The sequence below is a fragment of the Buteo buteo genome, chromosome 23, assembly GCF_964188355.1.
Source record: "Buteo buteo chromosome 23, bButBut1.hap1.1, whole genome shotgun sequence".
Taxonomy (NCBI): domain Eukaryota; kingdom Metazoa; phylum Chordata; class Aves; order Accipitriformes; family Accipitridae; genus Buteo; species Buteo buteo.
In genome coordinates this window covers 19,880,581-19,906,746 of record NC_134193.1, presented here as the reverse complement: position 1 = coordinate 19,906,746, position 26,166 = coordinate 19,880,581, and the positions used below count along the sequence as shown (strand labels likewise).

The window sequence follows — 26,166 nt, the reverse complement described above, 5'->3', positions numbered from 1 at the left end:
CAAACTCCCCACACTCCAACCTATCTCGTATTTACAGGACTCCTCCGCGGATGTCTTTGCAGAAAAGAACTACCACCTGCAGAATTTTACACTGTTGGCTTAAAATTATGTCTTGAGTCTGCATTTGGATACTTGAAGGGACATTTATATACAAAACAGATGTTTCCACACCTTCCTGCTTTCAGCTGGCATTGGGTTACTGAATTGCTCCTTCACAACAACCTCTAAAGCAGGACTGGCTGCTCCGTCCCTCCACAACCCCCCCGGTCGCCCAATTTGCCCATTCTCACCTGAGGTCCCATTTCTCCAGCTTCTCCTTTTAGTCCTCCACTGCCCGGGGGCCCCTTTGGACAGAGAACGTGATTTATTACATTTTTTTCCACAACAGGGCCAGAGGGAAGTTTCATACCGAGTTAAGAAAGAGCTATTTGTGCAGGTAACCCCGAGCATCCACGGAGCCCGTGCCAGCTGGCCCGGCGCCGTCCTTGCTTGCCCGTTCACTTACCATGGGACCCGGCCGCCCCGTCAGACCCATTGGACCCGCTGGTCCTCTCAGCGCCAGCTGCAACAAAAATAAACGTCGCTCAGTCCGTGTCTCTGCTCCGTCGCTGCAACGGGACAAAGCCACCATCCCACCACCAGCCACACGAGAACCACAAATCCTTGGAGCAACGTCCATACCCTCCATGAATTTACCCAAGAAAGTCCAACTTGCTGTCCCACCAACTCCCTTCTGCATCCACAAATGGGCAAAGCCCCCGGACGATGCATGGGTTTGCTAAGAGGACGTAGAGACCTACACCCCGTCTGCCCGTGAGCATCCTTCCCCCCGTGCACCCACTCTGCACCGCGCACGTAAAGCACAAAACCCTATAGACGCTCCCTGGCGCAGACCCAGGGCAGATGGGGGGGTGAGGAGTTACCTGCATTTAAACCAGATGAGAATCTGCCTCTGCAGGTCAGATCCCCTTTTCCATCATCACATATAGGTACAATAAAATAGATGCTTTTGGCAACAAATTATTCAAGGTAGATATCAAAACTTTATCTGGACAGGCTATAGGGGCTTTTTTCCCATATATTTATGATCGTAGTTCAGTTTAGGAGGATTTTTTCTTTATGATCCTAGGAGTTCAATTTCAGAAGAATTTTTTTGTTGGGGGTTTTTTTTTGTTACTATTTAATATCCTAGAACGACATTTCTATTTGCAACAGGGGGCTTTTAGCTCAATAATTAAGGAGTCATGTAACCATGTATCAAGTCAGTAATTTCCACGGTGGGTAATGGGGCTGGTCCACACTTTAAAACATCACTCGGACAATTTGTTCCCTCGTGACAATTCAACACTTTTAAAGAGTTGTAATTATCTGTGTACTCCAGTAATTAAAATCTACCCGTGATTGCACTTGGAATGGCATAAATATTGCACAAATGCTAGATTATGTGGCATCTTTTTACAACAGCCCATTAAAAGGGAGATGCTCTGAAACACTGCCGGCTGGGACAATGTTCGGTGTCTAATGAAAGCCAAATTTTAAGGGAATAAATCAACCTAATAATGCAATTAACAACAACGATAACAAGAAAAACAAACCCCCCAAAAGGAAAGAAGATAGCCTCCTCCCTGCAGGACTCCTTTTCCATTCCTGCCATATCCTGTAACTTCCCCACAAAAAAAAGGTAAATGTCATTTATTTCCCTTTCTGCTTCGGTATCAGCTGAAATTGTCTGACAATAGGTTGAAGTTGACCAAAAAATAGATTTTTTTCCTTTATGGAAACATTCAGGTTTCCATCCACAGCCCAAAAGTCACCCAGGATTTGTTTGTGTTTTTAATTTTTTCCCAAAAACTGAAAATTAAAAAAAAAAAAAACCAAAGAAAAGGGACTTTGAGTGAGGGGAGGGAGGTTCTTTGTTTTTTTTTTAACAGTCACAATTTTCAACAGGCAGAAGAAAAAAAGAACAAAAGCGGAGAGTCTGAGAAAGCAGATGCTTCTCATGAAATGTTCATCTGGTCAAAACCCCTATTTCCCAGCAAAATAAAACACTGATGGAAGAACTGTAGGCAGCCTTGAAATTAAGACTGACATGGTAACACCAGAAACATAATCCACGGATATTATTGTCAGCACAAGGTTAATGGACAGGAAAATGCAGTGGCTGGTGGCATCAGGGCCCTGTAGTCTACCTGAATATGTATAAAATCAAACCCCTTTTAAAAGGGGAGTTGGATGGAAACCCGAATAGACCCAGCTGAGACAAAGCCCTTGTTATAGACCCAAAAGGGTGAAATAAATTGCTTTTTAGCCTATTTCAGCAGACCAGCCCAAAAAGTCTGTGCTAAAGTGACCGCCAACAGCTCTGAATAACAGACGGGCTGCGTCCGAGCCACACATCCCAGCTGCAGACAGATGTGGGCTTCGGACACCTAAGCTCTGTTCCTGGATGACTGTGTTTGGCAGGGAGAGGGGCAATACCTCCAAAGCTGTGTCCCTTTGCGAACTGCCCCCTTAAACTATCTTATATTTTCTTCTTTTCTGCAAGGGTGTGCTTACAGCCAGAATTTGGTCCCTCCTGGGCAAGATCAGGGCAAACACAGCAGGAGGGCACTTGTGGGGTCCACACACGTTCCCTTCTGCTGTAATTGTGCCTCTCACACCTCTGCTTTTAAATGTCAGTGATCAAACGTAACTTCACACAAGCACTCATGGAAGAAAAATTCCAAAGCTGTACTGGCTAGAAATTAAGTTTTATTTTGAACAGATGAGTACGAAGCCTTATACGCTAAGGTACTCATCGAGGCAGGGAAGAGGGGTTGTACTGGGAATGTGCACGGCTGATCTTGTTTCACCAGCGAGCCTATGTAATAAACACCGCCAGGGATTATTTGATCATCAATCATTAAGGTCATCCAAGGTAAAAAAGGCTGCATGGATAGTCATCATGTATTTCCAGATAAATATATTAAAGAAAATTGCAGTCTGCCTGTTGAGATTTGTGGAGCTGGGAACAGCTTAAATCTGTGACGTACATGCAATTATTACAATTTACTGGAAAAAACCCAAACAAACAAGCAAAAAAAACCCAAAAGGAAGGAAGAAAACCCCTACAGCACACACCACAACTGTTCATATAGACTCTTAAAACTGTCAGCATAAACATCAAACACTATTGAAGCCAACAGGTCTATGTCTACCGGCACCAGCAGAAGGTCTGGTCCGAGGTCTGTAGGCAATTTAAAAACACGTTTCTAGGCCCTCGCCTATTGCTGGCCATCAGTAAAAGGCCAAGTCATCCAGATGTCACCACCTTAAGCCACACAAGCAACTCCATCTCAGACGAGAGGCTGTTACCACCACCAGCACCACGGATGGTGCAAGCATGAAGACATCTCCCCCGACACGCTTATTCTGGTCCTCCTCCGCTTCCTTGGGTATCTGCTGCAAGAGACATCCCCACCGCCCTTCACTTACCCTGGCCTGCTGCAGGATGGCTTGGGCTTGGGCCTCCTGGGCTGAAACAAGAGGTCCTTTAGAGCCAGCATCTCCTCCTCCACTAAAGCGGAACTGATGGGAACAAGATGGAGAAAGCGTGTCACAGGGTCGCTGTCCCTCCACCATCACCCTAGCCTAAACGACTCCATTCAGCACGACTGACCCAACCCCATCGCGGTCCTTCCAGACCGTCCTATTAACCATCGTGCTCTCAGGTCACCCAGCTCGCCGGCACGAACCGACCGTTTCCCACGTCCCTACCCGCACGGCAAACCCTGCCAGCTCAAAGTAACGCACAATAAGAGGGATTGTAGGCTCTGAATTGTGAGGACCTCACGCACCGCCGTTCAAAACTAGATGCAAAGTTCTCACGGGGCTGATACTCCCCGTGCAGATGCTGTTGGCCAGGAGACCCCCGGAGATGGGGTTGCATCAGGTTATTTGGCTGTAGCTGCCTGTTTGCCCCAGGACAAAGGCTGTATTTCTCAAGTGTGGCAGCGCGCTTCAAAGAACAAAGTTTGGCTTACTGTTAAAGCCAGGATCCTTCAGCACACAAAGGATTTAAAAAAAAAAAAACAACACAACCAACCCGAGCATTAATGTTTTATTTTCCAAAACTTGAAAGGGAAGGAGTTGAATGTTTTCTTCTGCCTCTTCCACCCCCAACAGCTACAAGCTCACTTTCCAGGACACACACCCTTCTCCTGCCTCAGTTGCATGTGTGTTTGGGGTTTTGCAAGAAGGACTCTCCAGGCTGCAGAACCTACTTGGACGGCTCTTTCACCTCCATTTCACCTCCGCATTTCACTTGGTTGGCGCTAGGTATACGACCACACAAACTTGGCAAGCAGATTCAAAGAGATGCAATTTATAGGCCTACGGTTGGTTACTGTAGGGGCCAACAAATGTATTGTAATGGCCAGCTAAGCTCCATGTTGAGCACTTGGCCCAGGCTGTCCTAGGCACCCTGCCAGGAACCTACACAAGTATCACCCTACCATTTGGAGCCCGTACAAGAGTGCTGCGGTTTTTCACTAAAGACTCTTTCCCTTTGGTACCTAACCACTTATTTTCAGCTGCTGGTTTCCTTAAGGCTTTCTCAGATCAAAGCAGACACAAAATATAACCGTTCCTTTAGCATCCCAGGACCAAGAAGGCTGACTCGGTACTTGCTAACTTCATGTAGGAGAAAAAAAACAACGCAAATTAACCACTGGTCATCAAAAGGGACCGGTTCATTCAGGTGCTCATAATTTTGGCACCTGCTCTGAAGAGCTGTTAGAGGTTCTACATCATAGGAGAGAGGGTTCTGCCTGGAAATTGGGCCCTTGGAGGTGTCTTCAGTCACTTTTTCATGATTTTCACTCTCCAACACCAGAAACACTTAAGCTTATTCATTGCTTCTGGAAATTTTAACCTACCTGCCCTGTGCTTTTGACCAGTGAAGAAGATACAGTACTTTGCAAAAAGTAAATTTACAAAGGGAACCATCGGGATCCATCTTTTATACCAAGAAAGATGTGTCCTTGGTGTAAAAGAGATGGGAAACTTCTACAAGAACAGGCACTAAGCAGTAGCAAAGCCGAGAAGCCCAATTCATTTAAACGCTTTTTTAGTTACACTTGTACTTACAGGCAACATAAGCATTGTCCCTGGTGGTCCTGGTAAACCATCTGCTCCTGGAAGACCTGGGCGACCAGGTGGTCCCTACAAGAAGAAAAAATAAAAATGAACTTCTATAGCATCATTTTAGTCATGTCCATGTATAAATAGTCATAGCTGTAAAGGCATATATCACAATACAAAAGTCTCCCTATCTTGACAGACAGGCGTTGAGCATGTAAGGCATCCCAATGCTATGGCAAATTTTGTGGGAGCACATCTGTAAGCACACAGGATTTTTCTTAGTAATTCCCTCTTCTTACATCCTGGCCCCCATATTTCCAGGGTCTGCCATATGCAATTTTCGAGCAAGCAATAATGGTCTCTCCAATGTTCCAAGTTAACGGAATCAATGTTTAGTTGGGTCTCTTAAAGCCTATTAAAAAAGCATATGAAACTTCATAACTCAGGTCAGTGAGATAGACACGTGGAAAGATAAATACTTTTCCGTACATGTTCAGTCATCTCGGTCATTCCATTTTTCTCTCTTCTGTCTGTTTTTTTTAAGTCCTATGAGGCTACTTCCATCTACAATGGAGTGATCCTGTCAGCAGCTGTAAATCAGTAAAACTCTGAGGATCTCAATGGAGCTGTGCTGATTAACATCAGTTGAGTACCTTTAACTTGTACTAAAGAAATGAGTATGCAGTAAAAGATCTATTGATGAAGCTATAAATAATCAAATATGGGCAATTTTCCTAAGACAGCCTATAGATTATTTGTATTCCCAACTGTGTAATTGGCAAAAAATTTAAGTTAACCCAAATTCGCACATCCATCCAGAAATCCTACATGCAAATGAGGATGACATCCAACTACTCAATGTGCGTGCCTAATTGCAATTTTCACACCAGCTTAAGGAGCCGAAGGCAAGAGTGACTTGATCACGTCCCAGTGAGGGCAAGAGGAGCCCTGGTGCTCATTTCATGGCAAGACAGACACGACTGCCTGGCCAACAGCTCAAGGTTGATGACTTGGATGCTGCCCTGTTTAGCGAACACCGATAATAAATCTATCTGCGGAGAACCAAAGCTCTTAGAAGGGCAAGCAACAAACACCTAATGTTAGTTTTTACTCTCTTCAAACTGCCTGAAGCCCTCGAGCCTGTGCAGACACCAAACAAAAGTAAAAACAAAACCCTGCCACAAATCACAGACATATATGGGCACACTACAGGGACACAAAAGAGCCAGACCTTGCCCCAGAAAGTTGCACGCTCACCCCGCAAGGCAAAGGGAGATGGATAAAGGTGGGAAAGGGAGGAGGGAAAGAGAAATAGATAACGAAGTCCCTAAAAATCAGGACATTTAAAAAAACACAAACAACTGAACCAAAACATTTGACGTGTTATCCTTGCCCCACCGTCTTCCAGTGAGATCTTGGCATGTCTCTTTGCATCTTTCACATCTCCCTGGTCCCTCTTCTTCCATTCCCTCTACGCCATGTTCAACTTAGCTTTTCCCTCATCATCTCCCTCTTAAAAAGGAACCCAAAACGTTCAAGCCAGAGTTTCGAGGACTAAATTAGAGCCCAGCACTAGGGTGGGGGTGAAGAGCTGCCACTACTCCACCCTGCCCCAACCCAGGCATCGCTCTGGCCGGGCTGCGGCTGGACCTGCCCCACAATTACAGGGCAGAGCAGCGCCGTGGATGAGGAGCCGAGGTCTGCACCGCAACCGGCCCGGAATAACAACGCTGCTCCCAGCGCTGCAGCAGACAGCGCTGCAGCCAGTGATTTATCAGCAAAAAAAACCCAGCAGTTCCCTCAGCACCGAAGGGAGACTGCATAACACACCAGCCCATCCATTTTTCAAGACAAGCTCATGATGTTACGTTCATGCTGTTTACTTAGTCTGGCCGACACCGGAGTCCCTGACTCCGCTGATGAGGTGCAGAGGGCAGTCCCATCTGTTGGAGCAGAAGCACAATAAATAATTTAGGCCAGACTCATTTTATATAATAAACTTTCTTCCCTCTCTCTCTCTCTCTCTCTTCTCCTTTAACTCCGGTCCTGCAGATGATGGATCAGGAATGAGCTTGTTTATCTCTCTGTATGTACTCTGCCTGACAAATGTTGATGCAATGTTTTTATACATAAGCGCCTCTTTTTGTTTCAGGTTGGGTGTGTGAGGTCTTTTCCTTGTGGGGTGGAGCAGTGGGGGGCAATGGTGTGGAGGGAAATCAAACCCATAAAGCACTTTGTAAATTTAAATTCATGAATGCCTTTAAGAAATGCAGCATGCCAGACTCTCGGTATAAATCTGTGTCACTCTCATTATGTAAATAGAGATTTGCTGATATATAGCAGCCAGGGATGGGGACTTCAACTTTCATTTGGTGCAGTGCTCTAAAATGCCATGCTGAGTGCAAACACTAATGCAATATTTCAAGGGAACATTTAAACTGAAACCTCGGTGTGTTAGTGCTAGGGCTCCTTGAGTAGCAGACAGTGACAGACAGAGTGGTGCCCAGCAGCCTACAGTACTGAGCCTCAAAATTTGCCTCAAGTGTTTCTCTCTAGGATTATTTTTCTGCCATTTTCAGCCCTGGTCAGAAAATTATGCAACAGAAGATCTTTCTCACAGTATTTGGGGTCTTCTAGGTAAGGCAGTGCTTGCCATCTGAGGGGAAAAAAGGGCACCCTGAAAACGTCAAGACTTTCCGAACCCCAATAAGGGTTTTAGGGACCTATTACATTTCTGAGATGCAAAACTGTCCTCAGGGGGACTAAGTCCATTGGGATGCAATGACTGCATGGTCTTGGAAGACACAGCTATTGCTTTGCGACCAGCCTTGCCCCAGAGGCATGTTGATCAAGCCCAGAGCACCCAGACACCCCAGATTTCCAAACACACGGTGGGGTCGGTGACAGAGCTGCAATTTGCTCTAATGCTGCAGCTCATCTCGTTCAAAGGAGCACATTTTTCCCACTTTCCTCATTCCAGTCTGGAGTACCCATGAAATAGCTCTCTGGTCTCCTAAGTGCCGTATTTCCTTCTTCCCACTGCTCAAAGAAACCTAAGTCATCCTAAACCTCCCTCCCCCCAGATGAGTCCTCTGAAACCTCCCACAAACAGGCTGCTCTGCAGCTTTGCCGGTGACGCAAGCTCTTCTTCGCGTTGTAAAATAACTGGGATAAATGAACAAACTGACATGATGAATAAAACAGAGCTAAATGAGTGTTGGCCAATATTAACATAGCTGAATATTGTTGGTATATTAATTCAGTGCACCTGCTTGATTGCAAATAAAAAGTCTTTCTATCAGATGCAGGCATAGGAAATGTTCCTCACTGTACACATATAAGTGTCATGTAAATTCATGAGCTATACGCAGGGTTAATAATAAACAAATTAAAAGAGGAGCTGCTCTAATTGAAAAGGAGTATTTTAATACAGTTGCAGTTCCTGGCTCTGCAAGTTCATCACTTCTCTATGCACAATATGTTGTATTACATTCTGTTCTGGACACTCAGAAAAGCAGGATGTGCCGTTTGTGCTAGAATGCAAATTACGCCTTTCATTTCAGGGTGTGGAGCAACATCATCGGGGACAGTGCGTCTGCTGCTGATTGGCTTTGTGCTGCCATTCAAGAGGAGCCTGGCCAGCAAATATCTGCATCTGCCTGGATAAATGGCAGAAATACAGACTCCCTCGTCACCAGGGTCAGCATCCATCCTGCCAGGTAACTGAATTCTCTGGAGCAGAAGCAGCGCATCAAGGGGAGAAGAAGAGAAAGCTGGGCAACGTGCAGGACCCACGCAGGATGAAGATCCACCAAGAGCCTGATGAAGCCACACAATGCTTTTGACTGATCCTAGACTACCGCAAGATGCAAACCACTGCTGGGACCTTGCCCAGCTTGCCCATCCTCCCTGAAGTCCGACACCTAAGGATGCAGAGCCCTCCCTTGGTCCTTCTGCCGGAGCAGTGTGGGAGGAACCAGAACCGCAGTGTCTCAAGGGTTAAGCCAACTTCTCGGAGCAGTGGCCCTGGCTCCTGGCCACGGGCTGAGCCCGCAGCTGCGTATTGACTTTCTGAGCTTGCAGGCATCAATCGATGGAGCATAGTCAGGGCCTCTCGTTCTCAATCATGTCACAACCACAAGAAACGTTATTACTGTTCCATCACAAAACAATAAATACACCAGGAGTGTAAATGAGGTGGGGGTCTTTACGGCGATGCTCCAGGGGGGATGCAGGCGTGCAGCGGCCAGCAGACTCCAGCCAAGTCCCCGGGGAGCAACAAGACAACAAAAAGCCTTAATAAAAAAAAACAAAAAAAAAACAACCAAACACAAAACAAAACCCCAGGGCCCAGGTTGGGGTCATTGCCACAAGAATGCCCCAACACCCGAGTAATCTCCTCAAGTACACGCACCTTAAAACCACAGCAGACACTTCCCAGTGCAGGCCAGCAATGATTTTATTTCTCTCGGCGGTTGTATTTTGCAACATGCTTGTCATCGGGCTGGGGAGGTGAATAATGAAGGTTTGGAGCCAGCTGGTTGCTTTGTCCTCCAGCGGGCAGGAAAGCTGGGAACCCAACCCCTCCTGCCCGTGCCTCCAGGGAAGGCAGCCAGGCCCCAGGGGGTCCCAAATCTACCCCGATGGGACGGTAATTTGGAAGAGCATCAAACTGCAGAAGGGCAGCTTCGCATCTCTTGCTTATTGCTGATGAGCAGGTGGGATGGAGAACCATCTCCGTGGGGGGGGGGGGGGATGACAGCAAGGGCAGCGCTAGGGAAGGACAACAGCTCAAGGGCACATAGGACAGAAGAGGGAACACAGCTGGATTTTAAAAGCAAAGGGGAGAAGGGAGGGGCAAACACCAGCTTAAAAAAAAGCCTCTGCAAGTTAAGGCACAGTGGTTTAGTCTCCACTTAACCCATGCAGAGAGCCGGGTCAGGAAAGACTTGGGGAAAAATATTCATCCTTTCTTTTCTAATTGGTGTTTTCATATTTTCATACATCCCTTCCTACATCCTGGCTTATAACTGTGCTTGGTCACTTCCAGAGGTGCCTCAGCTGATGTTGCCATGCCCACAGCCAGGCTGGGAATAAGAAGAAATGAAAACCAGAGGGTTTGATGCACATCTGATGGAGACCGCAGAGGAAGCCAATGCAAACCTCTGGCATCACTCCAGCATTAAGAATGAGGCTAAGGTGAGATCCTTGGTAGCGCAGAGATCTTGTTCTGATCCTCTGCAAGGGAGCGAATTCTCCCTCCTATTCCTTCTGGGTCTTAGGTTACTCAATTAAGGAAAAAAAGAAATTAATAAAAAAAAGAGAGATAAGCAAGGCGACAACATGAATGCTTAACAAGAGTCACAGCAATTAGCTGTGCTAAGACACACATCAGAACAGCATACCATCTCTTATCGAGCCAGACCTTCCCATTTGAACCTGGTCATCAGCTTTTCCCAACTTCTCTGGGCAGAATTCAACCAAAATCTGGCACAAGAGTAGGAAGCCCTACAAACACAGAGAGCCTGGGTGATGCCAGCTTATCCTTCCCGGGCACCCAGGAGGTAAATGGGATGCAGTTCCCTATCTGGAAACCAACTGCTGGATCGGTGGAGGATGCTGCGGTACACGGAAGCCTGCCATGGGTAGCGGGCTGCCTTATCTGCCAGAAAAACCTGCTCGGGACCTCAGTGATGAGATTAGGGAAGCGTTTGCTGATAAGCACTCCCTTCCTCAGAAAGGTATTTTGCATTCACTGGGTGACAGCGCTGACAGCAGCGGGATGGCGCGTGTACGGACATACCTCCTGTGACCTATGCTGCTGCTCTCCTCCCTCCTGCGCTTTCCAGGAGAAACTCTTGGAAAAAGACGTCCAGCCAAGTCTGCCTTTAGGAACCCACCTGTAGGCACATCTTGTGCCCTTTTTGCTAACGGGACCGTCAGGATCCCTCAAGGCCACAGCAAGCCACAAGTGGAGGCTGGCATTAGGGCTGCTGGGGTACACTAGAAGCTATTCTGAAAGCATATTTGACTGCATTTGACATCAAGATGCACACCAAGGCACCGAAACGGTGTCATGCTCCAAGCTCCATTTGTTTTGCTCACACGAACCTGCCGAAATCAATGAATTCACTCATGCAGGACGGCTGCTGCTGGTACACGTGTAACCCTGCGCCGCGGCTGCACCAGCCCGCAGACCCGCACGTCGCTCCGCTGGGTTGAGACAGAAACCGCTCTTCTGCCAGCACAGCCCTGATTTTGGTGCTCCATCACCCAAACCAGCATCGCTCGAGGGCACTGCATGCTCTCCTCTAGTTTCAGCCCCAAACCGAGCTGCTCTGGCAGCCGAGGCTGATCTCACCTTGGCCTCTGCGCAAAGCCAGAGCCCATCTGTGCTATGGCGAATCTTCCACTAGATGTCAGGCCAAAATTCCCGCTGGGCACAGGGCTGGGAGCGGCGTGTAGCCCGGGGAGTGTGGTCTCCATCTGTGCACAGGTACCCGCTTGGCTGGCTGCCTCCGCCAGCAAAGGGGAATAGACTTGAACCGTGGGTGAAGGAAAGCAAGTAAGGAGCGTATTGGTACGAGAGTTGTTTCAGAGACTCAGCCCGGGCAGCAAGGAGAGCGGGTTTTAGTTTTCGGCATTGCCAAGCACACAGATGGCTGCTCGAATGGTGCTCGTGCACCACTTGCTGATCTGTGGCTCCAGTTCAGCAGCTCCCAAAACACAGGTCGTTCCTGATCCCAGGTGAGGACTGAGCAATAACGAATAAATACGCAACTCTGACCAAAGCGCGGTGCTAAACTATAGGATTTGGGGTCACAGTTCACAAAAGTGCTTCGGAGAAGCTGCCTTTGATGAGACACCCCGAAGCTGGAAGCTTCTGCAGGCAGCAGTTTACAAAGCAGTGGCTGCTAGGGACAAAACTGATTTAAAGTAACATCAAAACCAAACACGCAATACCTAAGTTACTGCATTGCTAAAGCACATAAATCAGTCTCTAGTGCTCGCCGGTACAGACCAATAACCCACCGACAGAAAAGGTGAGGTGCTGCACAAGAGCTGCCTTCCCACCGGGAGCGGTCCGGGAGACAAAACGAGTCTAAGGAAAGACCTGCAGCAGTGGTGCTGGCATGATCCTGGGACCATCCTGGACCCAACTAAAACCAAACCCTCTGCCAGGACTCACGACACCGGCTGGAATGAGGACGTAAAATCGTGGCTGAACTTCATTTTACTGCGCTAATGGCTATTTTGTGTGTTTGCTCATCCTGTCTTCCCATTGCCACAGCCCAGCTCCTGCACTGGAAGGAGCAGCCGCATGCCAAAGGGTGCAGAGAGCAGAGGGTTTGCCAGCCTTACTCTTGGTTTTAACCTGGAGAAAACTGCTTAATGCGCTCGACTAGCACGGCTGTTCCCCAGCCGTTTGTCCCTGGATGCAAAGGTCTGCCCTGTGCCCTACCATAAGCTCCTTTGGGGCTCACTCAGAGGAGATTTTGCTATTACAGGATGAGCTGTATTTTAGGGCTCCAGCGATGCACCGCAGTCCCGCTTAGCACACACAAAGCAACGCAAGGCTTCAGCCAAAGAGAACAACAACGTGGGTACTCACTCTCTCCCCAGGGTCACCCATTAAGCCCACAGGTCCAGTTGGTCCTGGAGGTCCTGGAAGGCCCTAGCATAGAAATGACAGAAAAAAACCGAGTAAACCACTAAAGGAAAACATATTATTATTTGTAACATTTGTACAATAAGCAGGAAAAGAATTAGAGCTTTCTGTTTATTTTTGCACCAGAAAAATCAGCCCCGAAGCGCTCTGTACACATGCGTGGCATATGGAAGCAATAGAGCGCGGGAAGGGCTGTGTGCCGAGCCCTCCACGTGCATCCCGCACCCCGGAGCTGCGCGCATCCTTTGGGGCAAGGTGGAAAGTGCCACTTACTGCTGGGCCTTCGGGACCGGGTGGGCCTTCTACCAGCATACCCTAAGCAAGAGGAAGAAAAAAAAAAAAAAAAGACATGATTAGCAAGGCACATCTTTAAAGTCACTTTGACTACAGGGCTGGAAAGCCCAGTGCTTTATCTGTTCTTAAATTTTTCAGGTCTTGCTGCTAGGTCTGGGCATCCCAGAGCTGAAGGGTTTCCACTCTCTCTGGGTGATGTCCCCGTTGTCAGAGGCACAAAAGGCACTGCCCATTGAAAAGCCAAATACCATCTATTTGAATCACGCAGGGCATGGCAAAACAGCCCGTTCCCTCAGCACCCAGCCCACCCTCGCTCCAGCACATGGTCACCTTCCTAACCACGACCTTGCTCCATTAGCTCAAGGCCAGGCAAAAGGCAAACCCTGGGACACGGCCAGGCTTGATGGTGCTGGAGCGGGAAGAGAGCTTCTCTTCAGGAAGAAGCTGTTTCTACACCCAAGCAGCTTAAAAAAAAAGTTAATAATCAAATTGCAAGGGTTTTTTTCAAATTACTTTCCCAGCAGACTGCATGCTGTGATTTACTCTGTGTACCTAGGAAATCACTGTGTGGGCAAAATGGTAGAATAATGTTATTCCATTCCTTTTAATCTAAATATTTTGTCATAACTTTAAATCAGGTCTATCATGTACTCAGTAGAATTGAGCTTTTTTATTTTTTTTCCCCCCTCATGGGTATGTAAGAGGCAGGAAAGAAACCTCCCAATAAACCTGGCAAATGCTTTCCAGAAGGCATCAGGACGATCTGTTGGGAAGAGCCCCATAGCGAGCACTGCCCTTTTATCTCTGGACCAGTGACCATGCCCCCAGCAGCACCCAGGTCGAGCCAAAGCAGTCCCGGCACTTGCCAGCGCATTGGTGGCAAACAGGGACATTTTTCCTATGGGACGAAATCAGCCTGTAAAAATCTGTAGATAAGCAGTTGGCTCATATGGGAGAAGCCCAGAGGAAGCAAGTGCAGGCGCTGGTCTCAGGTCACCCTTGGCCTGACTCCTGGGCTCAGGCTCGGGTGCCAAAAGCCTCAGCTGACCCCGTGGCAGCCACTACAGCAGACAGGGCTGAGCTGAACGAATCTGAAACGTCTAGAGGAAAATCCAGGCATTCCTGCCCCAAAAGACACAGTCTCTAAGCCCAGAGGAGCAAAAAAAAAAAAAATAGGGTAAAACATGCTGCCGTGAACCATCCCTGCTTCCATTAGCAGGATGCATGTTTCTGCACTGCTAACGCACGGCCAGCGCTATTTTCTGTCTTTTCCCAGTGTCCATACTACTCATTACCACCTCATTTAAAATCTGGCTTCTGCTTCATTTGGATATGTTAGGGGAAATTTTCTGCTGCTGTCATCACAGAAGCGCCTGTGCAGTCGTTCTTCACCAGTTAAGAATTTAGGTCACGGACTTCGCCCCATGCCCGTTTTGACAGCGGTTTCACTGTCTGCCGTGGAGACTCCGCTCTCTTCTGGGTGGGAATTAGGGGTGAACCCTACACATCATTCCTCCAACCCGCACTAAGTTTGAGCTATTTGCTGTTGGAGGGTAGCAAGAAGCAGCAAGCTACGCTGATGGAGAAGGTGTCCCCCAGGGCTGGCTCCTTTTCAGACACGCGATGAGGACTTTGCACAGGAAACCCCAGCAAACCTTTCCCCATATGGACACCCCAAGATCCATCCCTATCGAGACCAAAGATAGCACGTTTTTGGTGCAACAGGCTCCAAAACAGAAACTAGTAATTGTCTCTGGGCTGGTGCAGAGATCCACAGCCCACATAAATCTCCCCAGGACTCTTCTGGGGTGCTGGGTGCCAGCATCACCATGGTCCGAGCACGCAGAGTGCTGAGGCTTTGCTTCCCATGGGCAGCTGCAGAGCCTCGGGATGCTCCTCTGCATGGGGGAAGAGTCTGGGCGAATTAAACAATTTGCAGTGCAAACATCCTTGGCATCTTCCCGTATTTATCTGTTGGTTTATGTTGAGCTCTAGCTTTAGGGACATCTGGAGATTCTCCTCGGCAAGAGACCTCCGCTGTTTATGTGACTGCTCATCAACAGGAGCGATGGAAACGTGGGAGGGTTTTTTGGGACCGGGATCAGTAGGGGGGATGCCACTGAGGGCGATTGCCTTGGGGGTAGCAAGCAAACCATGGATTTGGGACTGTCCCAGGGAAAACAGCGTTGCTTCTACTCCATCCATCAACACCCAGGTGCTACCCACAAGCAAAATTAATATCGCAGAACCAGCCCAAAAGCTGGTTGCAACAAAAGTGCCATGCAAAGGCTGATTAAACCCTCCCCAAAGGCAGGTGCAAGCACCAGGGTCCCCCCCCCAAAAGACAGAAGCCTTTGAGGAGGTAACGGCAGCCTGGTACCTGCAGAGCTGGGATGCAGGGGGGTTCCCAGCCCTCCCCAGCTGCATCCCTCCTCACCCTGCGCCTGTGCTGCCCAGTTGCCTCCAGCGAGCGTCAGCACAGAGCAAGGATTGAAGGACAAGCGGTTTGAACGAAAAGGAGAGAAAAATCCAGCAGAATCCAACTTCTGCGCTTGGTTTTTATTCCCCCTCTGCTGCAGCTCCCATCAAAAAAAAAAAAGAAAAGAGAAAAAGCGCTGAAGAGCGCAGCAAATCTGAATTTCTCTCTGCTGAAGAGGAACTGCACGGAGAGGGAAAAGGCGGCATTTGGTCTTGTTTACTTTCTGGCAAAAGCTATACATGCTCTAGTGTTTTGAAATAGCAAAGGCAGCCAAATTCTTTCTGGGTGATTAAACTTAACTATTTTGTTTGCTTTGTAGCATTTCAAGATTGGTTCTGGACAGGGCAGACTGGGTTTCTGCCATCATCTTTGTGGGGTTCAGCTGCCCCCCCTCCCTTCCCACACCTCCAATAAGCAAATCACTCGCTCCTCCTTTTGTTTGCAGAGTGAGAGCAAGACCCAGAAAGGAAGAGAAGGAAGGAAAGGTTGGAAATGCTTTTATGAGGCACTCGCTCAGGCTTTTCAAGCCCCGCTGCTGCACTCCAGCTTCTCCCCACCCCCCTCCCCCCGCTATCTGCAAAAGCGTCAAGCAAAGAAGGGAAGGGAGGAAGAATTAAAAGAAAAATAAAGGCCTCCGAGCGATGGGAAGTGCCGCCGCAACACCGGGCGCCGCGCTGGCCCTCCGCCAAGCAAAATTAGGTTAATTGAGTCGCTGGTGCGCAACGAGCTCGCGCTCGGCCCTTCGGGGACGAGGCTCGGGGGAGGCGGTTACAAGGAGCCGAAGCTCCGTTTCCAGCCTGAGAAGGAGCAGCGTGGGGGTACCTCAGCATCCTGACACGCGGCGAGGGACAGACAGACGGACAGCGACCCACGGCCGCTCGCTCTGCTCAACGGGCGCCTCTGAGCAAACACCGGCCGTCCCCATCGCCAGGGCGGCTGGGGAACGGCTCCATCCTCGCCTAACGGGACGCTCAGTTGGGCACCCATTTTTTTTTTTTTTTTTTTCCAGGTTCCAGAGGGCACGGGCAGTTTCTAACTTTTTTTTTTTTTTTTAGAAAGAAACACAAGCTCAGAAACAGGCCAGGGCAGAATCATAAAGAAAGAGAGCGTCGGGTTCCGCTCGTAGGACGACGCAGGGTTTTTCTGAAAGTGGGAAGCTGGTGGGACCCTGGAGCAGGCGCAGGAGCAAACCTCTCCTCTTCTGCAGCTGTGTGGAGGGAGAACCCTTTTATTTCCACGGAGATGAACCCATTAGTTGCACAATTAAAGCTGGCCCCAAGCTGCAAGTTCAGGTCAGGATATGACCTGGCCACCGGCTGCGGGTGCTCAGGGGAGCAGGTTTGCTGCCGAGCCGGGGGCACTTCCAAACCTCTGGGGAGGCGAGATGTGCCCTCCGCCTGATGCTTCGGTTCTGAAAGGCCTAGGTTTTATTTTGGTATATGAGACATTTCATGGGAAATTTTGCACTTCTTTCATAATTTAGGTTGCTTCTTGAAGTTTAAAAAAATAATAATAATTACAGTATTTTGTATTAAAAGTTTTTAAATGAACCAAGTAATTCTTTCATGGGAAATTTTCCTCCCAGCTGTACCACTGAGAGCACCAAGCCATACCAAACATACCCCTTGTACCTTTTTCCTTTGGAAAAAAACCCAACCAAACAAACAAAAAAAAACCACCAAAAAAACCAGATGGTCCTTACCGGTTCAATAATCGCAGGCTCTCCCTTCTGTCCTTTCTCTCCCCGTGGGCCGCCGATCTGTAGCACACAAGGGAAACACAAAACCAGACAGTCAAAGAGGACATCGCCTGCATCAACATCACCGCTCCGAGCAGGAACTGGAGATCCTGGGACCACTTCTGCAACCGAAGGACTGCTGATGTTCGTGTAGAAAAGAACCGGGGCACCTCCTCCTCGCCTCGTGCAAAACGCATGATCCAAATGAGATGCTCTCACTGGATTTTGTGTTGCTAATCTCTGTGCTATAAATTATGGGAAGACAAACATTTTTGAACTAGGCTTAGCCCTCAATGGAAAATGAACTCTCTTACCCCTTCGTAGATGGTGTCCTGGTTAGCAGGCATGCCGGGGCCAATATCGGGAGAGACTGTTCGGTCATAATAGTTATCATAATAATTCCCATCGTATTCTTTTATTGTTTCCTCAGTGAAATCTTTATCCAGATCCTCTCCTCCTTGAGTAGCCTGGAAACAAAAGAGCAGCAATATATCAGGCTGCAAATCTCTCTATCCCTAGGCTGCAAATCTTTCTAGGCTGCACATGCTGGAAATATAAGGGGAAGACTGTGTTTTTTGCAAAGTGAGGATGCTTTATAACAATAGCTGCAAATAAAAAGCACAAGAAAAGTTAAATTCTGGAGTTTTAAGGTCACCAGTGACCTCCAAAGGTCTTTTCCAATGGCAGGCAAAAAGGACGGGAGGATCTTTATGTCAAAGCTTACACCCTGGCTTTCCCCATCGACCCCTGAAATAACACCACGATCGTCAAAGTTTGAGCGAGGGAAATAGAGCACAAAGCAACAGCTCATGTCAGGAGCATGCTGCAAACACTAAAGGCCTAAAGAAACAGGGAATGGGAGTTTCAAACTCCAAACCCTACTCATCCCTCTCAGCCTCAGTATTGGAGACATGAGATTATTAAGCATAAAAAGTCACACATCCAGTCACATATTTAAACTGCACATCAAAACCACAATGTGTCATCACGAATACCCGATTACAGCAGGAAACGTGGAAAAATTCAAGTTTGCTTCTACAAAACCCTCCTGTTTGTTTAGTCTGGGATCCAAGTTGTAATTGTGCTTGTCCAAAGGAGCAGAAGGAGAAATCTGATGCATTAATCCCTGAATCCTTACAGCATCAGACACTAGGGACCACAAGCAAGGACATCTAGACAAGTATCAGAATAGCTTTGCTTCTCTCCATACCCCTGTGCTTTCTGCAGCCTGGCAGGCAACTGCCTTTTGGCATCCTTTAGTCTAAACAGCACAGTAAAGAACAACAACACGTGCTGATACTATTATTTTTTGTTGTTGTTTCTTTCCCATCCAGGTAATGACCAAAATAGTCCATAAATTGAATTATTTCCACTGCTTCCCTGAGAAATTATCTCCTCGCTATTATGAATTCAAAAAATCACTTAAATGCCACCACCACTTGCTGACCTTGTTTCTGTGCCAAAACTGCTCAGAACCAATAAGCACGAGCACCTGTATATAAATGCAAGAGGCTCTAAAGTAAGAATAAGCCTAGTGCTAAGGCAATCATCACTCTGCCACCCCATCTTCCTTTACCTCTGCAAATACCAACTGGTCTTTGCAGAAATTATAGTTTGGCAATTACTCAACCAGAAAACATGGCAAAGTCAGCATTATTTTTCCTTTGTACCGTTCAAATGGATCTAGCGCTATCACACACATCTTTTATCCTGTTTGAAATTTTTTATCTAGGTTTGCACTTTAAAACCTTAAAACTCGTTTATCTTGCTATAAAGCTTTTGAGGATAACATAGCAAGCTTTTCTGAATTACATTTCTTGAAATGAACGTAAAAAATGTCTGGTTTAATATTTTGATTAAGGTCCCCAAGTCAATTTGCATGGAAAGATACGATATTTTGAATAACTGGGCAGAGAAGGAGGAAAGTTCTCCATGCCGAGATTTGCAGGTGCATTGGAGAAAAACCAAAACAAAAGCCTAAAAATAATCTCCTTAATTCTGTTAGACAGCCTGAATCAGAAAACAGTCCACAAAGAAAAGAGGAGGTCCAAAAAAACTGTGTGAAAAAAACTGTGATAGCAGCTTCATTTAAATCACCTTTTAGTCTTCTCTTTAGAGAGAGCAATGCAGATACGAAGCCCTGGTATATGCATCTGGACAAGTAAAGCAAACTGCCTGATTAATAGCAGGCAATGAACAAAATATATCTTTCCCTAGCTCCTCTTGTTCATGGGAGTATTGCTGCCTACTAAATCTCAGAATTGCTTCACTGGCATTTATCATGGAGTTATTAGCCATAATGAAACCCAAGCCCAGGAGAGTTCAGTGACTACGCCTGCCTCCAAAACCTCTCGCACAGGCTCCACCAAGTTTCACTTGTGTAAAACTAAATCCCCTTTTAATTCCTGTTGTAGGAATTACAGTCTTCCCAAAACCCAGACACATGAACTTCAACAGCGACAGACGTGTCCCAATCTTGCAGCAGGTCTGTGAATGGATGCTAAAAACGACCATTCTGCATCAGACCAATGTTATCCTGTTTGATCCCGGGGCTGGCACCGCCGGCAGCTTCGGGGGGACACGCAGGGTCCCAGCTTACCTCCACCCTGTTGCATCCCAGTGCAATGGCACGGGTGCTCCAGCTGCAGGCAGAAACCTGGGGCTATTTGAAATTACGCCACGCTTACTCATGACCATGAGCACTATTTTGTTTCCTAAACTAGCCAAAGAACTCAGATTTTTTTTTTTTTTTATTTTTAATTTTTTTTTTTTTTTTAGGAGCAAATAAACTTCTCCAACCACTTTAGCAGGCTGTATCTCCCACTGAACCCTGTTTCTAATAACAGGTATTAGGCAGGCAATTACACACACGAGCTCCTGATCCTCACTTCCATATTGCTTGTAAAGCAGTTTAGCCTGCTGGTAGATTAAAGGATTCTGTTTCCCCAGGAGTTCGTAGCTGCAGGCAGGGCCCTTAGTTCCCACTCCGAGGTGTAAACCTGAAATCCATATCCTCTTGGGTATTTGTCCCTCAGGCTTTCACTTTTTAAGGAGTTTTCCCTACGTCACACTGCATTAGCCCTCGCGCCAGTGCACGGGAATCTCCTTCAGCCCGGCAAGTCGTGTCCTTTGCTTTGCTCATCAGCTAAAAGATTCACCGGAGCAACCTCCCACCCCAGGGGCAGTCCTACAGCCCTCCCCATCTAAACACTGTCCCTTTTGGAGCTGCTGGAGGTGGACAATTTCCACTTTCTCCCCACGAGATGCTTTGCTGAGAGCTGGCTGAGCTTTCACATAGGAAAACTTCGCCGCGTGTTTCCCTGCCTGAACTTTCCTCCTCTTCCATTTCCTTTTCCTAACAACTAAAGTGGCTCTGGAGCCTCTTATTTCCTCTTCCAATTTTTTTTTTTTTTTTAAGGTCATACTATCCAATCTTTAATTCCTCTCTATTAGAAAGTTCAAGCTCGGCCAAAGATTTCTGGCTCTTTGTCAGGAAACAGAAAAGTTTCCCACCCTTGGGTTCCCTCAGGTTGGCGCTCGCTTCCTCGATACGCTGGAGCCTTTTCTGTTTCTCTCCGTGTATCGTTTTGGGCTGCTCAACCTCCTCCTCCACGGCATTTTTTAGCCCCGGTTGGCTGGACTCAAGCCCCGCCACGCCACCAGCCCTCGGGGCGGCTGGCTCCCCTCCTGCCTCGCTCCAGCTGCTCGGCTCTTTGCTTGGACACTTTCCCCGACACCTTTTCATTCAAGCTTCCAGGTCCAACTCCGACTATGTTGGCCAACTTTTGCTGTCTCTTTTGCCACCCTCCAGCACCTCCCAGAAAGCCTCCCATAACTAATTCTTCTCCATTTGAGAAGGAACCACAAAACTCTGCCAAGTCCCATCCTACTTCCCAGGAAATGTTATCCCACTATCGACTCCCCTTGCTGATACTCCTAGATAACTAAGAATTTGCCTCATCTAACATGGTTATTTCCTTATGCAGTGAGCTATACAGCATGCAGCCGCATGACAGTTTATCTCAGCCTCATCTAAGGATGAGACCAACGTTCATCTATTTGAGTACCAATATAAAAGGCAAGAACTAGGCAAGTCTTAAGAATAGAAGAGTCTCAAGTGCAACACATTTCAGTTGAAGCGTATTAAAGTGTGGGTAACTAAAAATGTAATCGCTCCAACAGAAACATCAGCTGTAGGATCTGGACTGATCTCATCTTTGAGCAGATCCGTGCACAAAACAGAGAGGCTTTCTCTGGGTGAACGCACTGGTTGGAAATCAAGGGTTTGTCCCAGTGTTGAAACGTTTTTTAAAAAATTACAATCTGAAAAACATAAAGATGCTATTCAGTGGGAATGACAAAATGAAAAATATTGATGTTCTCCATCAAATCAACATTTTAAGGATTTATATTAATAGCTTTGAAATAAAATGCTTTTACTTGGATTTTAACACCAACCCTCATTTTTCTTTTTGTCAGGCAAGCACTTTGCACAGGGAAATGCAGATGTCAGTATGAACAGATTTTTCCAGGGGAATAATCCTTAACCAAATTCTAAGTATCTGTGTTCCACACCCTGAAATATCTGGAGTGAAAATATTTTACAAGAAACTTCCTCTTCCAACAGCTGCTCAAACCACTTACAGATTTACCATATGGATGATCACATCTCCTTTGCTCTCAGGGCTATGAAATACCAGAATTAATAAAAAACAAAGTGAAAGGAAAAAACAGTCATTAAAATTACATCGGTCTCATTGTAGGTGATGACGGTACTCGTGGGGAGTTCAGCTTCCACGGCGTTTTCAGTGAGTCCGCCCTGGGGGTCTACTTCTTCGTTGTAGTTGACATCTTCATAGGGGAGAGGCGTGAAGTACTCCTCGTTAATGGTTTCGTAGTTATACTCATCCACGAGGGGGTCATCCACTGTAGCACCCTCGTTCGTCTGCTTGCCAGGGCTCCCTCCATCAGGTAACGGCGTAGGGGCAGGGTAGTCCTATTGCAGAAATAAAAAAACAGAATCAGAGAAACAAGAAGAAAATTCTGCATTGTCCTCTACCTCCCCTTCTACAAAGGTGCCATTTATCACCGTGTCTTTTCCAGGACCCCACGTTAGTACCTGCTTGGTTTCAGGTCTCTCTCCAGCAGCCACTTGAGGAGTGCCAGGTTTGGTAGTGGGTGCTTCTGGCTTTACAGCTTCATCAACATCTTCGTAGTAGGGGTACTCATAGTAGTAGGTGTCACCTTCTCCCTCCCCATCGGTGTACTGCAAAGAGAAGATAAGAAGCAGAAAATAAGCTGGCAGCACCCAAGCATGCTCCTGCCAGCTCTTTTAGACATTATTTCATGTCAAGGGGGCCACGCTGTGACGCAGATCCGTGAAGTGAAATCTCTCCCTTCCTCTCGTTCATCAGCTTCTGTGAAACCTTCACCAAGGGTCTGGCTTTGGGCTGCTTTGGCAATGGCTGTGATTTGAGGAGGTTCCAAATCATCTCTCGGTCCTGTGGCACCTTCTCCCTTATCAGAGAGGATGGACCTACCCTGCAGCAATTCAGTCACCCACGATAACGCAATAAAAAAAAGAAGAATTTTTTTATTTTTTTTTTTTAACCTCAGGTTGTCAAGACCTCCCAGGTTACACATCTGACATATTCAGAGAGGGGAAAAACCCACTTGAATCACACAGCCGCTCTAGAAGCGGGGATGCTATTTTCACTCATCTGACTGCACTAATAGCATCCGTGTGACTTCCCATCCACCCGCGGCCCGCAGGCAGAAGGGCTTCGAAAACAAGATATTTTCAGCGTTTTCCACAAGGCGTCAGTCATTCTTCAAAATGAAATACAAACAAAACATTTGGTTACAGCCGGGCATGGCAAATTTCTTCGCCAGTCCATTGCTCTCACTGGCAGCAGATGCCGGCGCGTGGAAGAGTTATTCTTACACGGAGCAACACAGCCCTAAGACAAGCCAGCCCTTGTTGAACTGCTGGCTGCAAAAGAAGAGTTTTATTTTCCTACTACCACATATTTTGACCATACCAAAGTCTATTTTATTTTACTTATTTATTGTTTCTCCAGAAGTGCTGGCAGAGTGGTTACAACACTTGTCTGGGGCTGAGCGGCCGTACCTCGTCTGTGAGCATCGCTCTGCTCCCCAAAGCCCTGCTAGGTGCAGGTTTTTAATTCTACCCCAAAAGCTAAGCTGGAGCAGGCTGATGGCATTACAGCAGGGGGCATTCAGCAGGAGCCTGCAGATCTGAGACCAGCTGAAAGCAAGAGCGCATGGACCAGCAAATCGGACCAAGAACGCAGCCAAGATGCTGAGGAGTGGCTGAGGATGCCAGACACTTCAATTGTAATGAGCTGAGCCTGAGATCTCTTAAAAATGTGTAAAATTCAGGTGATGCTCTTCTGGAAGTCAACCACACCCAGACATTTCTAATTGAGCAGCAGAAATAAAAAGGTACCCTGTATCGGTCTTTTTAAATTTGTTTGGGTTTTTTTGGTTTTTTTTTTTAAAGAAAAAAAATCTGAGGCTAACTCTTTGTAGAAAAAAATATTGAGCACAGCAGCTTATACAGATGAGCAGGGAGCATTTCTGCCAGAATGAAATTCAAATGTCAAATACATGGGCAAAATGTTTCCCCCTCCTTTAACACCTGTTGTTTCAAAGAATACTGAAAAAGCACTGCTTAATCTTTTTACAAGTTCAACAGTAAAATTTGAAATTTAGAAACAAGTGCCTGTTTTGGACAGGATTCGACCTGCCAGGCAAGGTCAGTATTTCACACTCAGCTCAGGTTGTCTGTCCTGCAAGTATTTGAGCTCTAAGCAAATATTCATTTCAGTCTCTGGAAAAGGGAGGAGCACAGAAAAGGGAAACTCCTGAGGGCAAGAGCCAAGACCAGAAGCTGCAAATCCAAAAAGAAGCTCTGTCTCGGGCCTTACAAATGAGTAGCAGGGAAGCTGAACAGGAGAAAGAAGCCGAGTGCGTTTGCATCCGCAACACGGAGCTGGATGCCGCTGCCCCAAAAGCATCCCCAAACCCCGCGAGAGACTTACGTATTCGTCCTGGTTGGGGTCCTGGGACTGGGGGGAGTCGGGGATGGCGGTGTCGCAGTCGGGGCTGTAGTGTTCGCAGTAATCGTGGGCTGCTCGGGGGTCCGCCACGATCAGGAGCTGCTGGATGTCGCCCTGCGGGGAAGGAAAGACAGAGCGTCAGGGGGATAAACGCCACCAAGAAATGAAAAGAAAAACATTTGGCAGGGCCGTCTCCCTGACACGGGCACGTCATCCGCGATGAGCCAGGTGAAAACCCGCCGTGTCCAGGGCCAGGTCAAGCTGCCGCTTATCTTGGGCTGCTCCACGAGGTGTGAAGCCACTGTGCTTCACGCCCGGTCCCAAATGCATCTTCCCAAAAGATAACGGTATCTGCAGAGAGGTCACCCCCACACCTACAATACAACAGTGCTGACAGACCTAGGCAAGGCAGGTCTGGTAAAAAATAAGGGAAAAGGGCTCTACACACCCCAAATCAGCAGTGCCCTGGGTATGGTAAAAGAACTCCTTTCCTGCCCGGTCCCATACAGCTCTGCAGGGCTCCAGAGTTGTCCTGCCCAGTCCAAAAAGTTGTTTATTGGCATCAAAACTTCTCTGCTTCTCCCACTGCATCAGCCAGTCTTTTAAGACATCACCCCCCCTTTCTACATCTTGCCTCACTTCGATTTTCCACCCACAACTGTCGCAGACACAGAGATTAGAAATGCATTCGATAATCAGAAAAAGAGAAAAGAGGGAGGAGGTTTCCAGCGGCTTATTGAAAACCAGGTGCACAGCAAGCTCATTTAGGTGGTGAGGCTGCTTAACAGACTGCTCACTACATACCAAACAAAGCCCAAAGGTCAGAGCTGAAATCGCTTTTTAGTTTCCTAAAGAACCACCGCACTGCTTAACCATAACGCCAAAATCCAGTTTATTCAGTAGACAGTTACATAATGCAACACTTCACTACTTGGATTATTGGAGCTGATTTCCCACCTCCCCCGAATTAAAGTATCTTATTTAATAATAGAAAAACATGGCTAAAGCATCAGGGGAAAAAGAAGGAGCATTACAGCAAAACCAGGAGGATGACTTGGGCACATAATAGGAACCAGAGGCTCCGAACGGAGCCTTGGCCAGACCAGCGAACAGCCCCATGGAAAACCAAAGGATATTTTTGAAATTATGGGCCAAATCTGCCTTCCTGCACGCAAGCTGCACACGGTCCAGCCGCCGGTGCCGCTGGGTCCATGGGGAGCTCAGCCTCCCGTGAACACATACCATCGACTTCACCAGAAAGAAGAAAAACCAAAGCGCCGGTTACACTTTTGGCAGAGATCCACCGGGAAAGAAGGTTGCAAGGACCAGGCAGACCTGGCCACATCCTGCCCGGCTGCGAGGGGCAGCTCACGGCTGCCTGGGGTTTCCCTCCTCCGTTTCCAGATTCTCGCATCCATCTCTGCAGCAGCTCACCGTAACATCTGGGCACCTCTCAGATGCTACGCAAGTTACCCTAAAATTGAGCACTGGTTTAAGCTTATTAGTCATTGTTTCCTGTGAATAACCTTTGCAAAATTAACAGAAATGTCTGCAAAGTGGTTTTCAATTTTCTATTTTGAGAAAGAGAAATAGTCTTTCCTTCCCTTTCCCTTTTTTTTTTTTTTTAAAATAAATCCATAGAGCAGTTCTGTCGTTACTGTTCTGGCTTTTTCTTTTTCAACGTAACCACCAAAAATGGGGATGCAGTATTAGGAAAAGAGAAAACGCCAAGTTTTTGTTTCGTAGAACACTTCCCAGTTCCAGCCAGCCCTGGCCACCAGCT

The 26,166-nt window shown here is 47.3% G+C and overlaps 1 protein-coding gene across 2 annotated transcripts in view; it reads right to left on the bottom strand.

Annotated features, from left to right (window-relative positions):
* COL5A1 (collagen type V alpha 1 chain) overlaps positions 1-26,166 on the bottom strand; it is a 158,797-nt gene that overhangs the window by 63,052 nt on the left and 69,579 nt on the right. For both annotated transcript variants that reach the window (XM_075055860.1, XM_075055862.1), the window contains exons 5-15: positions 24,366-24,497; positions 22,421-22,567; positions 22,049-22,297; positions 17,616-17,768; positions 17,266-17,322; positions 13,064-13,105; positions 12,734-12,796; positions 5,128-5,202; positions 3,475-3,567; positions 506-562; positions 291-344 (exon numbers count right to left, since the gene is read on the bottom strand). In XM_075055860.1, coding sequence (XP_074911961.1) covers positions 291-344; positions 506-562; positions 3,475-3,567; positions 5,128-5,202; positions 12,734-12,796; positions 13,064-13,105; positions 17,266-17,322; positions 17,616-17,768; positions 22,049-22,297; positions 22,421-22,567; positions 24,366-24,497 — 1,122 coding nt within the window. The remainder of the gene's footprint in view (positions 1-290; positions 345-505; positions 563-3,474; positions 3,568-5,127; positions 5,203-12,733; positions 12,797-13,063; positions 13,106-17,265; positions 17,323-17,615; positions 17,769-22,048; positions 22,298-22,420; positions 22,568-24,365; positions 24,498-26,166) is intronic.